This window comes from Corvus cornix, chromosome 1, assembly GCF_000738735.6.
Source record: "Corvus cornix cornix isolate S_Up_H32 chromosome 1, ASM73873v5, whole genome shotgun sequence".
Taxonomy (NCBI): Eukaryota; Metazoa; Chordata; class Aves; order Passeriformes; family Corvidae; genus Corvus; species Corvus cornix.
In genome coordinates this window covers 117,201,918-117,221,335 of record NC_046332.1, presented here as the reverse complement: position 1 = coordinate 117,221,335, position 19,418 = coordinate 117,201,918, and the positions used below count along the sequence as shown (strand labels likewise).

The 19,418-nt window shown below is 50.8% G+C and overlaps 2 protein-coding genes across 6 annotated transcripts in view; one reads left to right on the top strand and one right to left on the bottom strand.

Annotated features, from left to right (window-relative positions):
- Positions 1-11,843, top strand: part of LOC104698091 (trifunctional purine biosynthetic protein adenosine-3-like) — a 32,429-nt gene extending 20,586 nt beyond the window's left edge. For 2 of the 3 annotated variants that reach the window (XM_039553833.1, XM_039553839.1), the window contains 3 exons: positions 1,015-1,156; positions 1,803-1,918; positions 2,328-3,043. In XM_039553833.1, coding sequence (XP_039409767.1) covers positions 1,015-1,156; positions 1,803-1,918; positions 2,328-2,612 — 543 coding nt within the window. In that variant the 3' untranslated portion in view covers positions 2,613-3,043. Of the gene's footprint in view, positions 1-1,014; positions 1,157-1,802; positions 1,919-2,327; positions 3,044-11,212 lie in introns of those variants that run through there. The other variant, XM_039553847.1, reaches the window with a different exon arrangement.
- GART (phosphoribosylglycinamide formyltransferase, phosphoribosylglycinamide synthetase, phosphoribosylaminoimidazole synthetase) overlaps positions 3,791-19,418 on the bottom strand; it is a 35,471-nt gene continuing 19,843 nt past the window's right edge. For all 3 annotated transcript variants that reach the window (XM_039553855.1, XM_039553858.1, XM_039553853.1), the window contains 11 exons: positions 16,814-16,908; positions 15,781-15,890; positions 15,045-15,243; positions 13,772-14,020; positions 13,304-13,456; positions 11,837-12,040; positions 11,461-11,592; positions 10,770-10,900; positions 8,848-8,989; positions 6,219-6,334; positions 3,791-5,047 (listed from right to left, as the gene is read on the bottom strand). In XM_039553855.1, coding sequence (XP_039409789.1) covers positions 4,865-5,047; positions 6,219-6,334; positions 8,848-8,989; positions 10,770-10,900; positions 11,461-11,592; positions 11,837-12,040; positions 13,304-13,456; positions 13,772-14,020; positions 15,045-15,243; positions 15,781-15,890; positions 16,814-16,908 — 1,714 coding nt within the window. In that variant the 3' untranslated portion in view covers positions 3,791-4,864. The remainder of the gene's footprint in view (positions 5,048-6,218; positions 6,335-8,847; positions 8,990-10,769; positions 10,901-11,460; positions 11,593-11,836; positions 12,041-13,303; positions 13,457-13,771; positions 14,021-15,044; positions 15,244-15,780; positions 15,891-16,813; positions 16,909-19,418) is intronic.

Here is a 19,418-nt window from a genome sequence, read left to right as displayed (position 1 = left end):
GGCACCCTGTGCCAGGGCCTGCCCACCCTCCCAGGGAACAATTCCTGCCCAATCTCCCATCCAGCCCTGCCCTCTGGCACTGGGAAGCCATTCCCTGGCTCCTGGCCCTCCAGCCCTTGTCCCCAGTCCCTCTCCAGCTCTCCTGGAGCCCCTTTAGGCCCTGGAAGGGGCTCTCAGGTCTCCCAAAGCCTTCTCTTCTCCAGGATGAAAACCTGTGTCTCACATTGTGCCCAGTCCCTTTCAGTGACATCACACAAGTCTTTTCTTCTGCCTGTGGGCCACAGAGCAGCTCCTTGGGAGAGGAATTTGTCCTGGTTTGTTCCATAAAATCCCCTGGCAAGGACCATCAGCACTGTCTGAGAACACTCCATGACTTGGGATGGCAAATGCAGGAACTCCCCCTTCTGCCATCGAGTGGGTTTGAGCAGCTGTTTTTACAGCTGTGCACAGATGGGAATAAACCCTGCTAGAGGCTGTCCCTGCATGGGAAGGGTTCAGCAGCTTCTTCAGCCCCTGAGCTGGATTCACGTGACATTTTTCTGACTCATTGTTAAAAAAAAAAGTGATCTCAAACTTCAGTCACACTTTCACAGAGACTTTGTGAGCCCCTTGTTTGAAGGCCCTCAGGAGAGTCAGGAATCAGCACTCACCTGGGGGCTGAGAATGAGAGGTGGGGTAGAAATAAAGGAGCTCCTCCTCCTCTCACCCAGAGGGTCTGGCCAGTTGACTCCACCACCTCCCCGGGCAACTCATTCCAATGCCTGACCACTCTTAAAAGGGAAAAATGATTTCTAATCTCCAATCTGAACCTCCCCTTGTGCAATTTAGAGCCATTTCCTCTCGCCCTTTCACTTGGGACATGGCAGAAAACACTGACCCCACCTGACTACACCTTCCTTTCAAATCACAGAGTGGACTGGATTGAATCCAGTTTGTTTCTCTTTGTTGCCCAAGCAGCTGCTCTCAATCCCACTGAGTTGTTTCCTTGAGGTGGCTTTTGTTTCACTGTTCCAGGTGATTGATCACAAACTGTACGGGAGCCGCTCGGAATTCGACAGCACCATTGACCGAGTCCTGGAGGAATTCTCTGTGGAGCTGATTTGTCTGTCAGGATTCATGAGGGTTTTGTCCAGCCCTTTTCTCCGAAAATGGAAAGGTAAGGAATGAAATGTAAAAGAGAAACCGAACCAGGGGTGGTTGGTCTCCCCAGGATTCCACTGTCAGAGCTCTTTGTCCTTTGGTTGAATCCCTCAGCCCTGCTGGCACTGCTGCCCTGTGCTCCCATTTCCTCTGCAGTGGGACTGTGTTGGGATTCTGCCTGAGGATTGCCAGAGGAGCCCCTTCTGCTGCCTCAGCAGTGAGAGAGGGGCAAAATGGGGGTGTGGGGTGGGTCTGTGCCTTGCCCAGGGACGGAGTTTGATCCCATCCTTTGCCAGGGAGCTGTGCTGGGGAGTCCTGCTGAACTCACCTCCTGCTGTTCCCACTCAGAGAAAAATGGGAGAGAGGTGGATTCCTCCATTCCCCTCCCTCCTGTGGTGCCCTGCACACCCTGACACAGCTCCATGTGTGCCCCAAGTGAGCGAGGGGTGAGCAGTGAGTGAGTGCCAGCTCCTGAGGCCTTGCTCAGGAGTGACAGGCTCCTTTGGGAATGCTGCTGCACCTGTGCTCCTGGAAGAGCAGAATTCCCTCACATCAGAGCAGCGCTGCTCAGGGCTTCGAGTGATGATCTAATCTCATTTTATTTTTAAGGAAATTCAGTTCAGATTATCAATTTCTTTTTCTCCTCTCACACTGATGCCCAGGGAAAATTTTGAATGCTTCTCCATCACTTTTCCCACGCATCAAGGATGGAAATGCCCATCAGGAGCCCCTGGAAAGTGGATTCAAAGTCTCAGGCTGCACTGTGCATTTCGTCCTGGTGAGTGGCCTCAGAACTGGGAAGTTAGGAAAATTTGGAAGTTAGGAGTTTGCTTTTTTTTCTTTTCTTTCTGAGGGCAGAAACAGGCAGAGGTAACAGGAATGAATGGGAATCTTGGTATTGTTACCAGTAAAACCCAGGAAGATTTGGGGTTGCATTTGGGCTTGCTTGAGGTCCCGCCTTCTTCCCTTGCATTTTGGGGCGGTTTATTCCCATTTCTCCTCCTCCCAGAATGTGCCAGCCCCGCTCTCCTCCCGCGGTGCCCCTGAGCTCCTGGAGCTGTCCCTCATGGAGGCGTCCCCTCTCTGGCTGTCCCTCGAGCCCCCTGCCCTCCCCCGGCCCTGTGCTCCACCCACAGCGCCCAGAGCCGTCCCGAGCCGTTCCCCTGAGCCCCTCGGTCCCCCCGCAGGAGGAGCCGGGCGCCAGGGCCGTGATCCACCGGGAGCCGGTGCCGCCGCGGCCGGGGGACACGGAGGCCGCGCTGGCGGAGCGGCTGCGGGAGGCCGAGCTCAGGGCCTTCCCCCTGGGCCTGCAGCTCGTGGCCAGCGGCGCCGTGCGGCTCGGAGCCCGTGGGGCAACCTGCTGGAGGCGGGAGAGCCAAAGGCTGAGCCCTCAAGAGGAGCAGGGACACGGCTCGTCCTCGGCCGCGGCTCCGGAGCCTCTGGAACACGGGGGGCTGTGGGCAGGTCCTTGAGGGGCTGCGGCGCTGCTCATCTTCCCTCCTTCCTCCCTCCTTCCTCCCTCCTTCCTCCCTCCTTCCTCCCCCTCCCTCCTCCTCCCTGTGCTTCTCTTTGATGTCTCAGTATCCCAAGTTTCCCTTCCCGTCCTTTTCCCTGAGCTCACAGCTTTTGTTACAGCCCTTTGGAAAAATCATGGTGGGAGCCAGGCTGGCTTTTCAGATTTGGAATTGCTTTGTTCTGGTTTTGAACCTGGAAAGGAGAAAATGTGTTACAAGGAGGGGGCTCGAGCTGTAAAACTGGTCTGGTGCTTCCGAGGGGAATTCATTCTTCCAAGGGATCCATTTCTGTGGCAGAGCACTGGGAGCTTCCCAGAGCAACCCCAACCAGGACCTGCTGCTGCAAGAGTGGGACAACAAAGTCCTGGAGCTGCTGGAGAGAGTCCAGAGAGCCCCCGGAGCTGCTCCAGAGCTGGAGCCCCTCTGCTCTGGAGCCAGGCTGGGAGAGCTGGGGGTGCTCACCTGGAGGAGAAAAGGCTCCAGGGAGAGCTCAGAGCCCCTTGCAGGGCCTAAAGGGGCTCCAGGAGAGCTGGAGAGGGACTGGGGACAAGGCATGGAGGGCCAGGAGCCAGGGAATGGCTTCCCAGTGCCAGAGGGCAGGGCTGGATGGGATATTGGACAGGAATTGTTCCCTGCGAGGGTGGGCAGGCCCTGGCACAGGGTGCCCAGAGCAGCTGGGGCTGCCCCTGGATCCCTGGCAGTGTCCAAGGCCAGGCTGGACATTGGGGCTGGGAGCAGCCTGGGACAGTGGGAGGTGTCCCTGCCATGGCAGGGGTGGCACTGGGTGGGCTTTGAGGTCCCTCCCAACCCAAACTCGTGTGACTCTGTGAAATCCCATTTCACATCAGCCTCACATGACAAAATATCAGAGTCTGGACCAAAGTACCTCTGATGGAGTGGGATGTTGGGTTTGGGACAGATCTCCCTCTGTTGGCCTCTCTGGCAGTGATCCAACTGCTCTGATCAATAATGTGATATTGAGTCCCTGCACGGGCACTGATTTCACCCCTCCAAGTCTTTATTTCCTCTGCCTTCCCTGGCTGGAGCTGTGTGACCTCCCCCCTGCCCCACACTGTGTACAGCCCCTTTCCTCCTCCCCCCAGAGCCCTGGGAAAGCAATTCCAAGAAAATAGCTGTAGATTGAATTTTTTTTAAACTTTATTAGGCTTTATTTCAAATCCCAAAGGAGGTTATGCCAACATGGGAGTACCATCAGAGCATCAGAGCCCAGAATAAAATCAGCTTTCTCTGTGTTAAAGGGGACCTCTAAACCACCTCATCTGCTTCCTGTGTGGGAAACCTGATCCTTTTAGTAAGAACAGTCAAAGGTTTCATAACTACACCAAAATATTAAAAGAAAACCACAAGTGTTGAGCTGCACAAAAACCCCAATTGTTTTCCAAATGTTCATAATTCCTGGGTGTCCCTCAGTGTTATTCCAGGTGAAAACACTGTTCCAAGAATAAAGGCACTTCAGAATTCCTGAGGAATGCTTCACAAGCCAAGGACGTGTTTTGTGTCAGGTCTTTCTGCTCACGTAAAAAAATAAAAACCCAAATCTGAGGGGAATTCATGGGAATGCTGAGGGAAAAAGGGGCAGCAGACACTGAATCCTGCCGGCATCTGATGAACAGCAGGTTTCAGGGTTGGAAATGCCAGGGTGTGTGAGGGGTCTGGGCCAGACAAGATCTACCACCACCAAAGCAGGAAGCAAATGGAAAAAAAATCCAATAATTGGTGTTGTGGGAGGCCAGTTTGTCCTGGTTTGATGAGGTTTTCAGAGTGGAGGATTCTGCCTTTGTCTGTCTCTTCCATTGTAGTTTCCCTCAGCAACACTGCCCAGCACAAGGAGGGTCCCCATTCCAGGCTGAGGCTCTGACAGGGAACAGCCCTGATGGCCTCGAGTCCATCCTGGGGCTGCTCAGGTTCTCTGGCAGCACCTGGCTGGATTTGTGTTGTTGGGGAAGCGATGGAGAACCGAAATGTTGGCCAAGGAAGTGATTCAAATTAGGAAGCACTTACAGGAGCCAGTGCTGCACCCTCTGGGAACGGCCCCACAATTCCCACTGGTGGCTTTGCCGGGATTTGAATCTTTAACCCTGTGAGCGAGAGCAGGACAAGGCAGGTGGAGGGAGCAGCCTGTGCCCGGCCTGTGCCCGGCCTGTGCCCGCCCTGGCTGCCCCGTGCAGGCCGGCCCTGGCCACTGGGCCCTATTTCCAGTAGATCTTGCCCGCCTCGCCCACGCGCACGGCGCCGCTGGCCACGAGCTGCAGGGCGGCGGGGAAGGCCCTGTGCTCGGCCTCCTTCACCCGCTCCGCCAGCGTGGCCTCCGTGTCCCCCACCTTCACCGGCACCGCCTCCTGGAAGATGATGGCCCCGGCATCCACCTCCTCCTGCAACGGCAACAAACAGAGGTGGGGGTGGCACAGCAGGGAAGGGCCCCCGGCATGCCTCGGGGATCGTGGGGTTACAGGGAACTGGGATTTGGGCTGGTGGGAGGCGGCAGAGCAGCTGCTGGGACTGACCTTGGCCTGGGAAGGGTGCAGAGGAAAAGAGGAGGGAGGCAGAACACCAGGGAGCAGCAATCCTGCTCCAAAAACCCCGTTAGCCAGGGGCAGGAGGGGCTGGGCTGGGCAGCACGAGGACATTCAGTCCAGAGGGGGAGTGAGCCCAGGCCTGGCACAGAGCCGGGCCAGGGATCCAGCAGATCTTCCCTGGCACCTTGCTGGGGCAGCTTCTCAGGAGCTGCCGCAGAGAAACCCCAAGTCATGGCGTAGAAAGAAGAATTAAGTTTTCCCTTCTATCTGGAAAAATAATTCCACTCTCTTTTTCCAAGAGAAAGCAAAAATCCTGAAGACAGATTCCAGCAGCAGAGGGAGAGGGGAGCCAGAGGAGAGGAGACCTTTGAACCCTGAGAAGTGACCAAAAGGGAACCAATGATCCCTGGCCTGATAAAAATGTGGCTCTAAAGCTGAGAGATCTGTGCCCTTTCTGTGCTCGGGGTCTGACCAACATAAATTGTCAGGTTTTTCTCTGTTCCCACAAACACTGGATCACTCCTTAACAAATCCTGTGCCATTTCCAGTGGGTTTTTTTTGTTGTTGTTGTTTTGTTTGTTTGTTTCTATTTTTCCTTTTTCTTAAAAGCCAGAAACAAGGCAGGTTGTAGGGTAAACTCCAGGAAGCTGGGGCTGTATTTGATAAAGACTTTGGCTTAGCCAAGGCCTTACTTGAACTATTCCCCCACTCCAATTGGTGGAAGGCAGCAGTGGGAAGAAGTTCCCTTAGGGAAAGCTTAAACTCCTGGACAGATGATTCATTTCCATTCCTTCTCCAGAGTCAGCAAGGTAAAGCACTGCATTGTCACAATAAAATCTCTATCATTTCTAGAGACAAGGTTCTGAGTGCACAAAGGAGGGCAGGTGATCAAACACGAGGGTTCAAGGGCATCCCCAGCAGACTCTGAGGTGAAAATGTTCAAGGGGAAGCATTGCAGAGAGCCAGGGAGGTGGGAATGTTAACCCTGGAGGGTCACAGAGCTGCAGGAGGGGCAGCAGGTACTCACAGCCACGAAGTGCACGGTGCAGCCCGTGACCCTGACCCCGGCCTGCAGCACCAGCTTGTGCGCGTTCGCTCCCTTGAAGGACGGCAGCAGGGACGGGTGGATGTTCAGGATTTTCCCTGGGAAAGCACAAGGGAGGTTATTGGCTTTCAGCACTGACCAGGCTGTTCATGTCCCATAACCAGCAGAGGAGCAAAACCATTTGTGAATAAGATTTTTCACAAGTTTTGAAGACACCGGCAGCCAGCCCCAAGTGCTGCAGTGTCTGAAACACCAGAGACTGCAGCTACAATTGATGGCAAACACATTTCCCCAGGGATTAATAATGACTGATTGGCTGATGGAGCTGTCCCTTCCCTCAGCACCTTGTCTTTTTTAGATCACAGAATCCCAGGATCCCTGAGGCTGGAAAAGCCCTCCCAGCCCAGCCAGGCCCAGCTGTGCCCGATGCCCACCTTGTCCCCAGCCCAGAGCACTGAGTGCCACCTCCAGGCACTCCTGGGACACCTCCAGGGATGGGCACTCCAAACCTCCCTGGGCAGCCCCTGCCAAGGCCTGAGCTCCCTTTCCATGGGGAAATTCCTGCTGCTGTCCACCCTGAGCCTCCCCTGGCCCAGCCTGAGGCCGTTCCCTCTCCTCCTGTCCCTGTTCCCTGGCAGCAGAGCCCGACCCCCCCGGCTGCCCCCTCCTGTCAGGGACTTGTGCAGAGCCACAAGGTCCCCCCTGAGCCTGCTCCTCTGCAGGGTTTCTATTACTATTATTTTATTTAGGCAGTTCTGTTATTTCCATTCTACTCTCCTCTGTTCCTGGCAGCACCTCGGGGACCCCCTGCCCTCCCCTGCACTGGAGAGCCGGGTAAGTTACAGGAGGCAAATGTCCCCCCTGACCTCCAGCAATGCCTCAGATACACTTTGTATCTCAACAAAATCCTTCTTGAGAATCAGCATCTCCCTCCCTGCTGCTTGAGCCCAAAAGGTATCGGGGACAGTGGGCTGGAAACGCCACTCTGCTCTTCTGCCTCCATTTCCCATCAGAATGGGATGTGGCTTCCTGTCTGCTTGGGTTTGTTTGGTTCTGTTTTAACCTGTCCTTTGTTAATTCCTAATGAACACTTCAGGGCTGTGAAAGCAAGAAAGAGTTTCACAGCTCACTTCATACTCTGTGTCCTTGTCACTGTGAGAAAAGGAAAAAGGAGCAGCTTTGACCAAAGCAGCAGCAGCAGGAATTGATTCCTCCTGGATAATTTGGGGGGGGGGAAGGGTCAGTGCTCAGGCATGGCCAGGGCAGGGTCCTGTGGCTGGCCCACCTCCCTGAGCTGAGCTCAATGTCTGAGCTCACATCCCACAGTCCCAGCTGAGGTTTTCAAGCTCAATTCAGTTCTGGACATTTAAAAAATGAGTTTAACCCTCCTGTCCTTTTCTCTCACACCAGTCATGCAGGTAAAGCAAATCCTGCACTGTGCAGGGCAATGATCAGTGCTCTGTCCCTAAATCAGAAGGCACTAAAATCCTGTATTTGCTCAAGATTCTGCACTAGAGAAAGTTCTTTTCTACCCGCTACAGAGATTCTCTGCTCCAAACCCATCCCCTGGAGTGAGGGATCCTGTCTCCTCCTGACAGCTGCCCACAGCACAGGCATTTACATCTCCAGACCCTGAATGGAGACAAACAAAACCCATTCACCTGACTGGCTCCACCTGACAGCTTCAGAACCACAGCAAGGCCACTCAGGAGTGCCTGCTTTGCTCCACTGATTTTAAAGAGAGCTTTGAAAAGCAGTTCAGGTGTGAAGTGCCCCAGAGACACCCAGGGGAACACAAAAGTCACCAAGTGAGCAGTGAAAGCTGCAAGGTACAGACTGACCAGGCTGTGCCTGCTCTGGGCAGGTTTAGGTAAGCCTGGTCCCAGAGCAGAGCAGACAGCAGCTGCTCCATGTGTTCAGGACTCCCTGGGAAGCACAGAAGGAGAGAAAAGTAACAGCTGGAGGAGGCAGAGAAGCCCTGAAGGTGTCCCCAGCCTCTCAGGGATCTGGAAAACTGTAAAAGATGAGCAGAGTGTGAACATTCTGGGCAAGCACAGCCTGGATCTGCCTGTGGAACACCCCAGTCCCTCCCAACACCCACCCATGGGCTCAAGCAGCTCCTGATGTGTGGCCTGGGACTGGCCAGGGCTTGGTACCCAAAACTGCAAAATGCTGCCCAGTCTGGTGGTTTCACAAGGATGCAGAGCAGCTCCTGTTTCAGGGGAAGGAATTCTCAGTGGCTGGGTGCTTGCCTCTCCCCAGCCAACACCTGCCCTGCATCTCCTCTCTGCAGAGACCCAAAGTCTTCACAGCCTTATTTTAAATATTTTCTAAGAAATCAAAGACTACCAGACCTGTGTTTGCCCCAGGCTTCCTTCAACCTCTGCACAAGGGATGGAGGGAAGGGGGAAATGGTGCCTTTCCCTCTCTTCCTTACGAAATGGGAAGAGTCTCATTTCACAGAATCACAGGATGGGCTGGGCTGGAAGGAGACCTTGAAGGTCATCTCATTTCCTGCAAACCCAGAATTCATCTGGTGCCATCTCTCTTTTCCCTCGTGACAACCTCTGAAATGCCTTTGTGTCCATGCACACCCCTCAGCCGTGCTCACCTTCCCATTTCTTGACAAAAGGGCCCGAGAGGATCCTCATGAAGCCCGCCAGGCAGATCAGCTCCACGGAGAACTCCTCCAGGACTTTGTCCATGGCGCTGTCGAACTCCGTGCGGCTCTGGTACCTCGTGTGCTCAATCACCTGGGGCAGCCCAAACCACAAGGAATATGGATGTGGTGGGAATTCCAGCAGGAAGAGCAGCTCCCAAATGCACAGCTGACAGAGTGGAGTCTGTGCTGTGCCTCACACAGAGGGATCACTGGGATAAATAAGTTTGGCTGGATAAGCCCACAGCTCTCGGCCCCAGCACTTGGACACCAAGGAACAGCCTACAAAGGCAGGGATTTAAGCCATCCTAAAGTCTTCCAAAGATTTCACCCATTTTAAGGCCTCTGGCAGTTAATGCCAAAAATTATACCAGAAAACCTTGAAAAAAAGGCTGATCACAGACTCCTAAACCAATCCCTACTGCATAATCATGGAATCAAAAAATCACAGACTGGTTTGGGTTGGGAGGGACCTTAAAGCCCATCCAGTGCCACCCGTGCCATGGCAGGGACACCTCCCACTGTCCCAGGCTGCTCCAAGCCCCAATGTCCAGCCTGGCCTTGGGCACTGCCAGGGATCCAGGGGCAGCCCCAGCTGCTCTGGGCACCCTGTGCCAGGGCCTGCCCACCCTCACAGGGAACAATTCCTGCCCAATCTCCCATCCAGCCCTGCCCTCTGGCACTGGGAAGCCATTCCCTGGCTCCTGGCCCTCCATGCCTTGTCCCCAGTCCCTCTGCAGCTCTCCTGGAGCCCCTTTAGGCCCTGCAAGGGGCTCTGAGCTCTCCCTGGAGCCTTCTCCTCTCCAGCTGAGCACCCCCAGCTCTCCCAGTCTGAGCTATGTGTTTTTCCATCCAGGATACATCCCCTAATTAAACAGGAAGAAGGCAGCACCACCTAATTTAGAGCATCCAGTCTTAATCAGAAGCACCTGTTAATGCCCACCAGAGTCACGGGGCTGGTTTGGGAAAAGCCAGGGCTGGTCAGGTGACAGGGACAGCAGGCACTGGGAGCAGAGCCCAGCCCAGCCCTGGGCTGAACCAGCCCCTGCCCCTGTGCCTGTTCCACCTCTCCCTCCACACCTTAACCCCCACACACCTTAACTCTCCCACACTCCGGTTTTTCCGTGATACAAACCTGGGAGTTGGAGCTGGATGGGCTTTAAGGTCCCTTCCCAGCCAAGCCATTCCAGACTGTGATTCTCTGTGTGCTCTTCCCAGCACGGCCACATTTCCCCTGTGCCCTTTGTGTCCTCCCAAGGAGGAGCTGCAGCACCAGGACAGATCCCAGCACTGCTAAAGGAGCAAAGCCTTGGGCCCCAATTTCCCCGTGTCTGTACTGAGCAGTGAAAAGTGACTGTAAAAGGTTTCTAAGTGACAACAGGATCATTTCAGACCTGCAATACAAAGGCAAGGCAGCACGAGATCCATGGGAACTCAGGGAGCACTTGGAATGATTCCTGGAGAGCCTGAGTCAATATCCAGGGAGTCAGTGGAAGGTCCCACTGGCTGTGACCCCTCTATTCCATTCAAATGAACCACCAGGTCACTTTGAAATTAACTTCAGATAAAAGGGGTTGTTACTTCAGTGTCAATGCACTGCAGTCAAATAACTGACACAGTTTAAGCTGTAACTGTGAAAGTTTTGTGCTGGTTTAACGTAACAACTGTTCCCAAAGCACCAGGATTGCTGGCAGAGAAGCAGAAAAGGAAGGATTTTGCTGTCAGGTATTTTGCCCTGGGCACAAGTTTACAACAGATCGAAACAGAAAAGCCAAGGCTCCCTCTCAGCCCATCTCTTACCCAACAAAACTCATCAGCACCTTCCTGCTGCAGTCACAGCTAATGGTGGCTAATTACAAAAACGAAATGCTCACCCTTGTAGGAATCCCAGCTCTCTCAGCTTTCCTCAACCCCTCCACACCAGCTTTGTTGGAGATAACCAGAACTATCTGTGCAAAGCTGGTGTCTTTCTTCGTGCTGTTGATGAGGGCTTCCAGGTTTGTGCCTGGGGGAGAGAAAATAACTCATGGATACCGAGAATAAATACAGGGAACAGCTGGAAGAGGCTTTAAATAAGCAGCAGTGTAGGGGAGACCAAACCAAACAGCTCTGATGTAACATTAATCCTCTTTTAATTGATCTTGCTGGGAGCTGATTCAGACAGCTGAAGGCCTTTCCTGGCAGCTGCACTTGGCACTGTAATTTAGAGCACTGGAATGATGGTCTTAGTAATTGGGAATACTGGAAATAGTCAGAGTGCCTACGTGGCAAGAAGAAATTCTGATCTATCCGTGATAGGATGCTGCTGTTCCTACAGGGCACCAGAGTGGGAGCCTGAATCTGGACACGTGCAGAGCTCTGGAGATAAACTGAACACAGATGCAATTCACAGATTGCAGCAGAGGTTAAGAGAGGTTTGTGACTGACATCAACCCAGGGACAAAATCTCTCCTGTCTGTCAGAAGCCTATCAGAGTCCATGGAGAACTGCAGGGATTTTAAATCCAAGCTGAAGTTCCCTTCTCCACACTCTGGTTTCCACTGCAGCAAAGAACAGAACTCTCACCTGTTCCAGAGATGAGAACAGCCACCTTCACTTTGCCTGTCTGGATCTTGCCCTGGATATGGCTGTGCACACACAGGGACCTGTTTGCCTGCAGGGCCCGATGGAGATTGAGGACTTTAACGTTGTCAGAGCCTGAGCAGGAACAAGGAAAAACCCAAAAAACAACAAAACAAAGTGTCAATAAAGGGAGAAAGTGAGAGAGGAGAAAAGCACCCATGGAAGAGATGAATGAACTGTCAGTTCAACACTCCCACAAAAAAGTCAGGGAGGTGCCAGTGAAGAGATATTCACCTCATGAAGACTCACCAACGAGGGCATTTCCCTCTGCTTTTTCTTCCTGATTTTTTCCCCCCAAGGAAAATCAAGCTGCAATCACCTTTCTGTAGGGACACCACTTTGCCAATGAGCCAGGCAGTCTCCTGTCCCTGGATGTCCCTGAGGACCTGCTGGGCCATCTCCTTCTGAACCACCAGCACTGCTCCAACCCCACAGTTGAAGGTGCGAGCCATCTCCTCCTCAGAGAGGTTCCCTTCCTTGTGGAGCCAGCAAAAGATTTCAGGGATCTTCCAGGTAAGAGCATCTGAAGAGAATTGGGAATACAAACCAAGAGTGGAAATCGTTATCAGTGGACTAAAACTACTGGGGTATTAAGAGGCAAAATCTGTCACAAAAATCTCCCACTGCCCCAGCTCCAACCAGGTGAAGATGACTTGCTGCAGCACAAAAATGCTTCTGGACAAAACACTGTAAAGGAATTCCAAGGACAGGAAATTTCTTTCTTGTCATGTTCTCTTTTAAAATGGCTCTATCCCAATTTCTACAGAATCAGGGAATCCCAGAATGGTTTGGGTTGGAAGGACCTTAAATCCTACCCAGTGCCACCCCTGCCATGGCAGGGACACCTCCCACTGTGCCAGACTGCTCCAAGCCCCAATGTCCAGCCTGGCCTTGGGCACTGCCAGGGATCCAGGGGCAGCCCCAGCTGCTCTGGGCACCCTGTGCCAGGGCCTGCCCACCCTCGCAGGGAACAATTCCTGCCCAATCTCCCATCCAGCCCTGCCCTCTGGCACTGGGAAGCCATTCCCTGGCTCCTGGCCCTCCAGCCCTTGTCCCCAGTCCCTCTGCAGCTCTCCTGGAGCCCCTTTAGGCCCTGGAGGGGCTCTGAGCTCTCCCTGGAGCCTTCTCTCCTCTAGGCAGGACATTCCCAGCTCTGCCAGCCTGGCTCCAGAGCAGAGGTGCATATACACATTAATATATATCAGTGGACAAGTAGAAAATGATTTATGTGCAGTTCTGGCATTCAGAACTCCCTATGAATTCCTTATTTTATTGTACAACCCCATGAGCTGTCACAACCTGTGTCAGCCATTTCCCTTCCCATACCTCACCTTCCCCACCTGTGAAACCCTTTCCAGCACACCTGAGGGGAGGGTGCTGAGGATTAATGAAGTCAAGAAGCAGGAGCTGTCCCTGAGCTCACAAGCACCTCTGAATGCTAAGTGAAAACTTCATGAGTATCATTTAATTTGCAATAATTTTGTAGGGAATTGCAAATGGTGACAGCTGACTTGGGATTGCTGGTAAGGTTGTTTTGTTTTTGCAAGTGTCCTGAGAAATCCAATCCCAAACACCACCAGGGAAGGGAATTCAATGGGGAGCAGTCTTTCCACCACAAAGTGTTTTGCCTGGCTCTGGTTCAGGTACAAGGAAAAACTCAAACATTTCAAGACAGGCAATTCCAGCTCCTACAGCACAGATCAGCTGGTGTGGCCCTATGTCCACAGGCTTCCACAGCAATCCACATTAACATGAGGATTTTTCCAAAGCTTTCCTTCTCTCTCACCTAAAACGACACCAAAGGACTCTGGGAGAACTCTGGGAATGTTTTCCAGCAGGCCCCCTCCAGTGATGTGGGCGTAGGCTTTGACGTGGCCCGAGCGCAGCACAGGCAGCAGAGTCTTGCTGTAGAGTTTAGTTGGGGTTAGCAGGAGTTCTCCTGTCCATGGGAGAGGGAAAAAGTGTGGAGAAAAATGTGAATCAATGTAAAATCAAGGAAATCTCAAACTAGCAATTTGTGGGATATTAGTGAGCATTGTCCTAGAGAGAAACACAAAGTTCTACCTTTTTTTTTAGCACATAATTAATTATTTATCCCCCTCCCTTTGTTTCTTCCCTGCACATGTGATTCCCAGGAAAAGAAGAAGAAGAAAATATGCTAAAGATGAATTTTTTTTTGGTGCCTGAGGGAAGTTTCAAAGGCCCAGACAAAATAACTGTGTCAAGTGTTGGGAAGCTGAGAGGAAAGCGGTACCCAGTGTCTGATCCCCGGAGACCCCGACGCGGGAGGAGAAATCCAGGGAGGACTTCTCCACAATCTTCCTCACGAGGCTGAAGCCGTTGCTGTGGACCCCAGAAGATGCCACCCCAATGACCACGTCCCCCTCAGTGATCCTGTCCAGCTGGGGCAGCATCTGCCCTCGCTCCACGGCCCCCACGGCGAACCCAGCCAGGTCGTACTCCCCGGGGGGATACATCCCTGGCATCTCGGCAGTTTCTCCTCCTGGGGAACCAAAAACACAGCAAAGAGCTGTTAAAAAAGCTGTCTTTTAATCATAAAATCCCAGAGTGGTTTGGGTTGGAAAGGATTTCAAAGCTCATCCCCATTCCACCCCGGCACAGACACCTCCCACTGTGCCAGGCTGCTCCAAGCCCCAATGTCCAGCCTGGCCTTGGGCACTGCCAGGGATCCAGGGGCAGCCCCAGCTGCTCTGGACAAAATCCTGCCTTTTTCTCCCCTCTTCCCACTTTTCACTCCCTGCCCTGTGCTCCAGCTTCAGCTGCTTTTTTCAGTCCTGGGGTTTCAGCTGTATTTAATAAGGGCTCAATCAAATGGAGGATGGAGAAGCCAAGAGACAAAATGGGGAGAAGTGCTTGGCCATCCAGCATTTAAATCCATAGTTAATTGTGCAAAACCAAGCAGGAGATGAGCCCTCACCCCCTCACTATCAGTGGGGTGATGAGTTTCATTTGTTGAGCTGAAGATTCAGCTCTTGCAGAAAGGCCTGTGGAGTTTGAAAGTCTTGAACTGGAAATAAAATCTTGACATTTTGGTGAGCTCATCGCAAGGGCTCCCCTAACACAGACCCTGCTGCAGCATGAATGGGGTGATTATATTTGATAAATGCAGAGAACACCTTAAAACAAACATAAAGCTGACCAACAGTTCATGCAGGAAAAAAGTAAACGAGGGCATAAAGAGCCTCTTGTTCAAGGCTTGTAAATGGCCCCAAAACTACACACTCCCACTGAGAAAGGACTTCTGTTCCTAACTTCCCTAAAAAACTGGAAAAAAGGACAGAACCTTTTCCCAATATCCAACCTAAATCTGTGCCTAAATTTTTAAAGTACTGTCTCCTTCCCCTGTGATTTAGAGAGATGAAGTTCCCTGAAAGCAAAGACAGGGAACACTTTGGTTTTTCACTCCTCCCAGATTCTTCCATAGAGTAGGAACCCAACCACATTAGAACCAACTACAAAGACCTTGCAGAAGGTTTTTCATATCCCCCAGAGGAGAGTGTTCCTACCCAAAAGAGCACATCCAGCTTTCCTGCAGGCATCAGCTATTCCTGCAATGACACCTTGAGCCACTTGCACGTCGAGTTTGCCGCAGGCAAAATAGTCCAGGAAGAAGAGGGGCTCAGCTCCCTGAGCCAGGATGTCATTGACACACATGGCCACCAGGTCCTGCCCGATGGTGTCGTGTTTCTGGCACTCTTGTGCAATCTGCAAGACACTTGGGATCAGCTCTGGGCTCCTGGAACATGAGCCAGGGTCTGGAAGGGACTGAAATCACGAGCGGGGTCTGCGAGCAATGGACCAAAATCCCACTGTCCCTCCAGGTGTTCTTGGAGGAGAAGCTTTGTTTCTTATCATCCCCTAACTCTCTTCAGGAATTATTCTTGTCTCCATGGCAAATCCAAAAGGCACTGAGAAGGAAACTCTGCTGAAAGGGGTTTCCTTGCAGCCCAAACACAACAGCAAACCTGGGATTAAATGTTTTTCCCCATGAATAATCCTTTTGAGGGTGGAGATGCTGCCTTTGTGAAACAAAATTCCTGATTACATCCTTAATATAGGCATCATATCAACTTCTGGCTATTTACAGGTATTTAATTCTTTTGCCTTAAGAAGGGCAATTTCAGATTTCATCCCCTTTTTAGAAAGGCCAATAGGTATTTTTACAAGACAACTGCTATTTTCTGATAGAATGTTTTCCCTTCTGTGCTGTTTTTCCTTCTTTGCTGTGGATTTCCACCTTACCTTGAGTTTTGTGCCGACGCCATCGGTCCCAGACACCAGGATGGGATCTCTGTAACCAGCTGCTTTCAGGTCAAAGAGCCCAGCAAAGCCTCCGAGCTCTGCATTGCAGCCTGTCAGCCAGGAAACAGGAGAAACAGCCCAGCTTTACTTCCAGGGCCTTCTGCAGGATCTCCACCAGAAATTCCCTCCAAGGTTTATCAACACGACTTCGCTTTGTCACCAGGAAACTTTTCTCTGGCATTTAGAACCTCTTCACTGAGGAGCTCCTAATCTGCTTAGATTGCTTTGTCTTTTTAATTCATCATTAGCCTAAGCCTAAAAATCCCTAACTTTGTGACTGAACTGTCAGGAATTCCTGTGACTGACAGATTTCCCCCTTGCACTGAGTGCTTCTCTGAAAAACAGGAGGAACTGTGGTAAGATTGTTGTACTGGTGTGAGAACATGTATATTTTCCCCTCTCTGTATATCTGACTTTATTAGAAGGGTCTCAGTTAATTTGAAATAAAAGGGCTATTTCATGATATTTTAAATGATATTTTAAATCTGTCCAAAGAATTACAAGGACTTGCTAGAGCAAGATGTGCCTGAACCCCCAAAAGAGGATGAATCAATGCTGGTTTCACCAAACAAAAGGTGTGTGTTCCCCATCTGTGTCAGGAATTCTACATCTCATAACCTTCCTAAACGTTCATCCCCCCCAAATGATAGAGGTCACTGTGCAAGAAATAACAATCCATGGAATCAAACGCAGCAGGAAATGGTGGGATTTTTGTTTGCATTTATCCTTGTACAGTGCTGAACTGTGCTCTCCAACACTCCTGGCATTCAGGAGATGGAGTTCAGAGCCATTTGGGGATTAAAAGCTGTGCATTTGGAATAAAATCCCAGGCATTTGCTTACCACAGATTTTCTTGTGTCATCTGGAAACAGACAGGGCACATAAATATGATCTTCTTATCAAGATCAGGATCAACTGATAAACCTCATTGCCAAGAAGTGACCAAAACAGGAGCACAAGGTTCTTGTCTTACCTGACCTTGATGTGGCTGCAGCCAAGGGCTTGATCTTCTGCACCAAAGTGTTCCCTGCTTCAATGTCCACCCCACTGTTCTTGTAAGTCAGGCCTCTGGAAGAGTGGGGAAAATGAGATGGCAGCTGATTACTGAATGTATTTTCAAATAATATTTACTTCTTTACATCCCCAAGTGGATTAACTGTGCAGAATCCCATCCTGCTGTCTGAGGAGGGGCTGCCAGGAGCAGTACATGGATAATTCCAGAGTCTTGAAGATGACATCAGAGCACTGGGATCATATGGTCAAATCCCAAGATAAAACCAACAACCAAACCTCTGACAACAAGGTGAAATAGGCAGCATAGATCTGATTTTGCAAGGTTTGAATCCCTGGGCCAGATACAGAATCCCAGAATCACTTAGACTGGAAAAGACCTCAAGCTGTGACTGATCCCCACCTTGTCACCAGCCCAGGGCAGGGAGTGCCCCGTTCAGGCCTTGAGGTGTCAGTGGGAAAGCTCCCAAACCAAAACAGGCACAAAAATGCACGGCTGGGTCAGAGCAGGGCTGAGCTCACGTCCCTTTTCCACCCACAAGTCTCAGGTAAATCAATAACCTCCAGGATATTTCCAGAGTTTTACAGCTGCAGCTTAAAAGCTGCCTCTCCTTATCACCAGAATGATCCCCCCACAAAAGCAGCCATACCTCTTTCTAACTTCAGTGGGCTTTCTAATAAAGAATATGTTTCATATTTCCTTAAAAAGCCCCAGGTTCCTCAGTGGGTTTTAGGAATCTAGGAGGAGATGCCTGCAAGCTCCGGGTGGGGTTTATGTAAGATCCACACACTGGAACTAACTGGTGTCACCTGTGTGTCCCCCCAGCCCTCTGGGCACACGAAGCACCAGCCCACATTTACAGAGGGACCTTTCCATTTTGGGGACAGGGACTTTAATGACTTTTCACTCCAGCAAACACAGCTCATGCCAGTTAAGCAGTTGTTATTCCCAGGCTGTCAATGGCATGAACCAGGTGCATCCCTATTTTAGGTCCACCCCTGTTTTCTCTCTCCTATTGATGGGATGCAGCCTGAAGTTTCAATGCCAAGGGTGAAACACAGTGGTGATTAACAAGACAAATACAACAAAACAACTGAAACCCACTTATAATTGACTCAGCTGAACAAAAAAATATTCATTTAATTCACAAAACCCATCTCAGCAACCAGGTCAAGAATTCAGCAAATATTGAAAAAGTCAGAGACAGACACAAATGTCTACAATTGCATTAAATGGAGTAAATATTTTTGTACTCTATTAAATCTTATTTTAGGATGTGGGAATTTTTTTTTTAGTGCTAAGGATGAAAGGTATTTCTGTTGTGAAGATCATTGCTGGAACATCTGGAATTGATAAGACTTCAAATGCCAGAACAACTGGCCCAGGAGCAGTTCTACCAGGAAAATCCAAAGGTGTCTGCACTCACAGCATATCCCTGCCCAAAAACTGGCAAGAGGACAAGAATTACCACAGGCAGCTGTTCAGGCTGTGAATAACACTCAAGGAAACATTGACCTGCAACAACCAAAGTCAGCCCCTTTCAGTCTGAATATGATAAATGTTCACCTGATTTTCACCATGTTTGTAGGAGTATTTCAAATTTGTTAATTTTTTTTTTGGTATCTGCTTTGATCCTTTAAATGAATCTCTAATTTTTAAAATTTTCTGGAGTACTTTTTATTGAGCATTCTGGCAATTTTCATGAGGTGCCTCAGGACTGAGTCCTTCCAGGCTGCCAAGAGGAAGTGAGTCCCCAAATTTCCAGAGCTATCCCCTTTCCTTCACTGAGTCCAAAGGGGACAGGGCTTGGAGCAACCTGGGACAGTGGAAGGCGTCCCTGCCATGGCAGGAACAGGATGAGCTTTAAGGTCCTTTCCAACTCAACCCAGGCTGGGATTCTGGGACTGAAGCATCCTGACTCCCCTTCAGGAGCAGAACTTGGAGCAGCCTCCAGGGCTCCTCCCAGGCAGGCATTCCAGGCAGGAAACCTGCTGGCTGTGGCCCAGGAACTCGGTGTGGGAGGGAACTGCTCAGCAAAGTGCCCCCTCTTGCCTCACTGACCTGATTTTTTTTCTACTACAAATCCCAATTCCACATTTTCACATCAAATTGTCAAGAGATGCAGAGCACTTAGGAGAGAAAGAAGACTAAATACCAACACCCTTGTTCTTTTAGGAAGTTTATTGATCATAATTTTACAAAATACTTATCAGGATACACTGCCAGGAGCAACAGAACCATCACTGATGTGCTTCCCAGCCTACAAAACAGCCCCTTGGGAAAAGGTATGTTTGGAGCTCATTGGAGCAGAACAGTTTCTTATTAGGTAAAAATGAGTCTAAAAACCTGCAAGAAGCTTTCAGGAACATTAAAGAGACAACAGGACTCCCTGCTATAAAAAAAACCCCACACCCATATCATCTCCAGAGTCTTACAGTGGAAAGAGAGTGGAAAGAAGTGATGAACCCTACCCTGTTATTAGCCAGCTATCCCAGTAAAATGTAAATCCCAACAAGGTGGGGGGCTCAAGGTAATTTTAACCATTTCTAAAAGCTAAAAAGGGCCA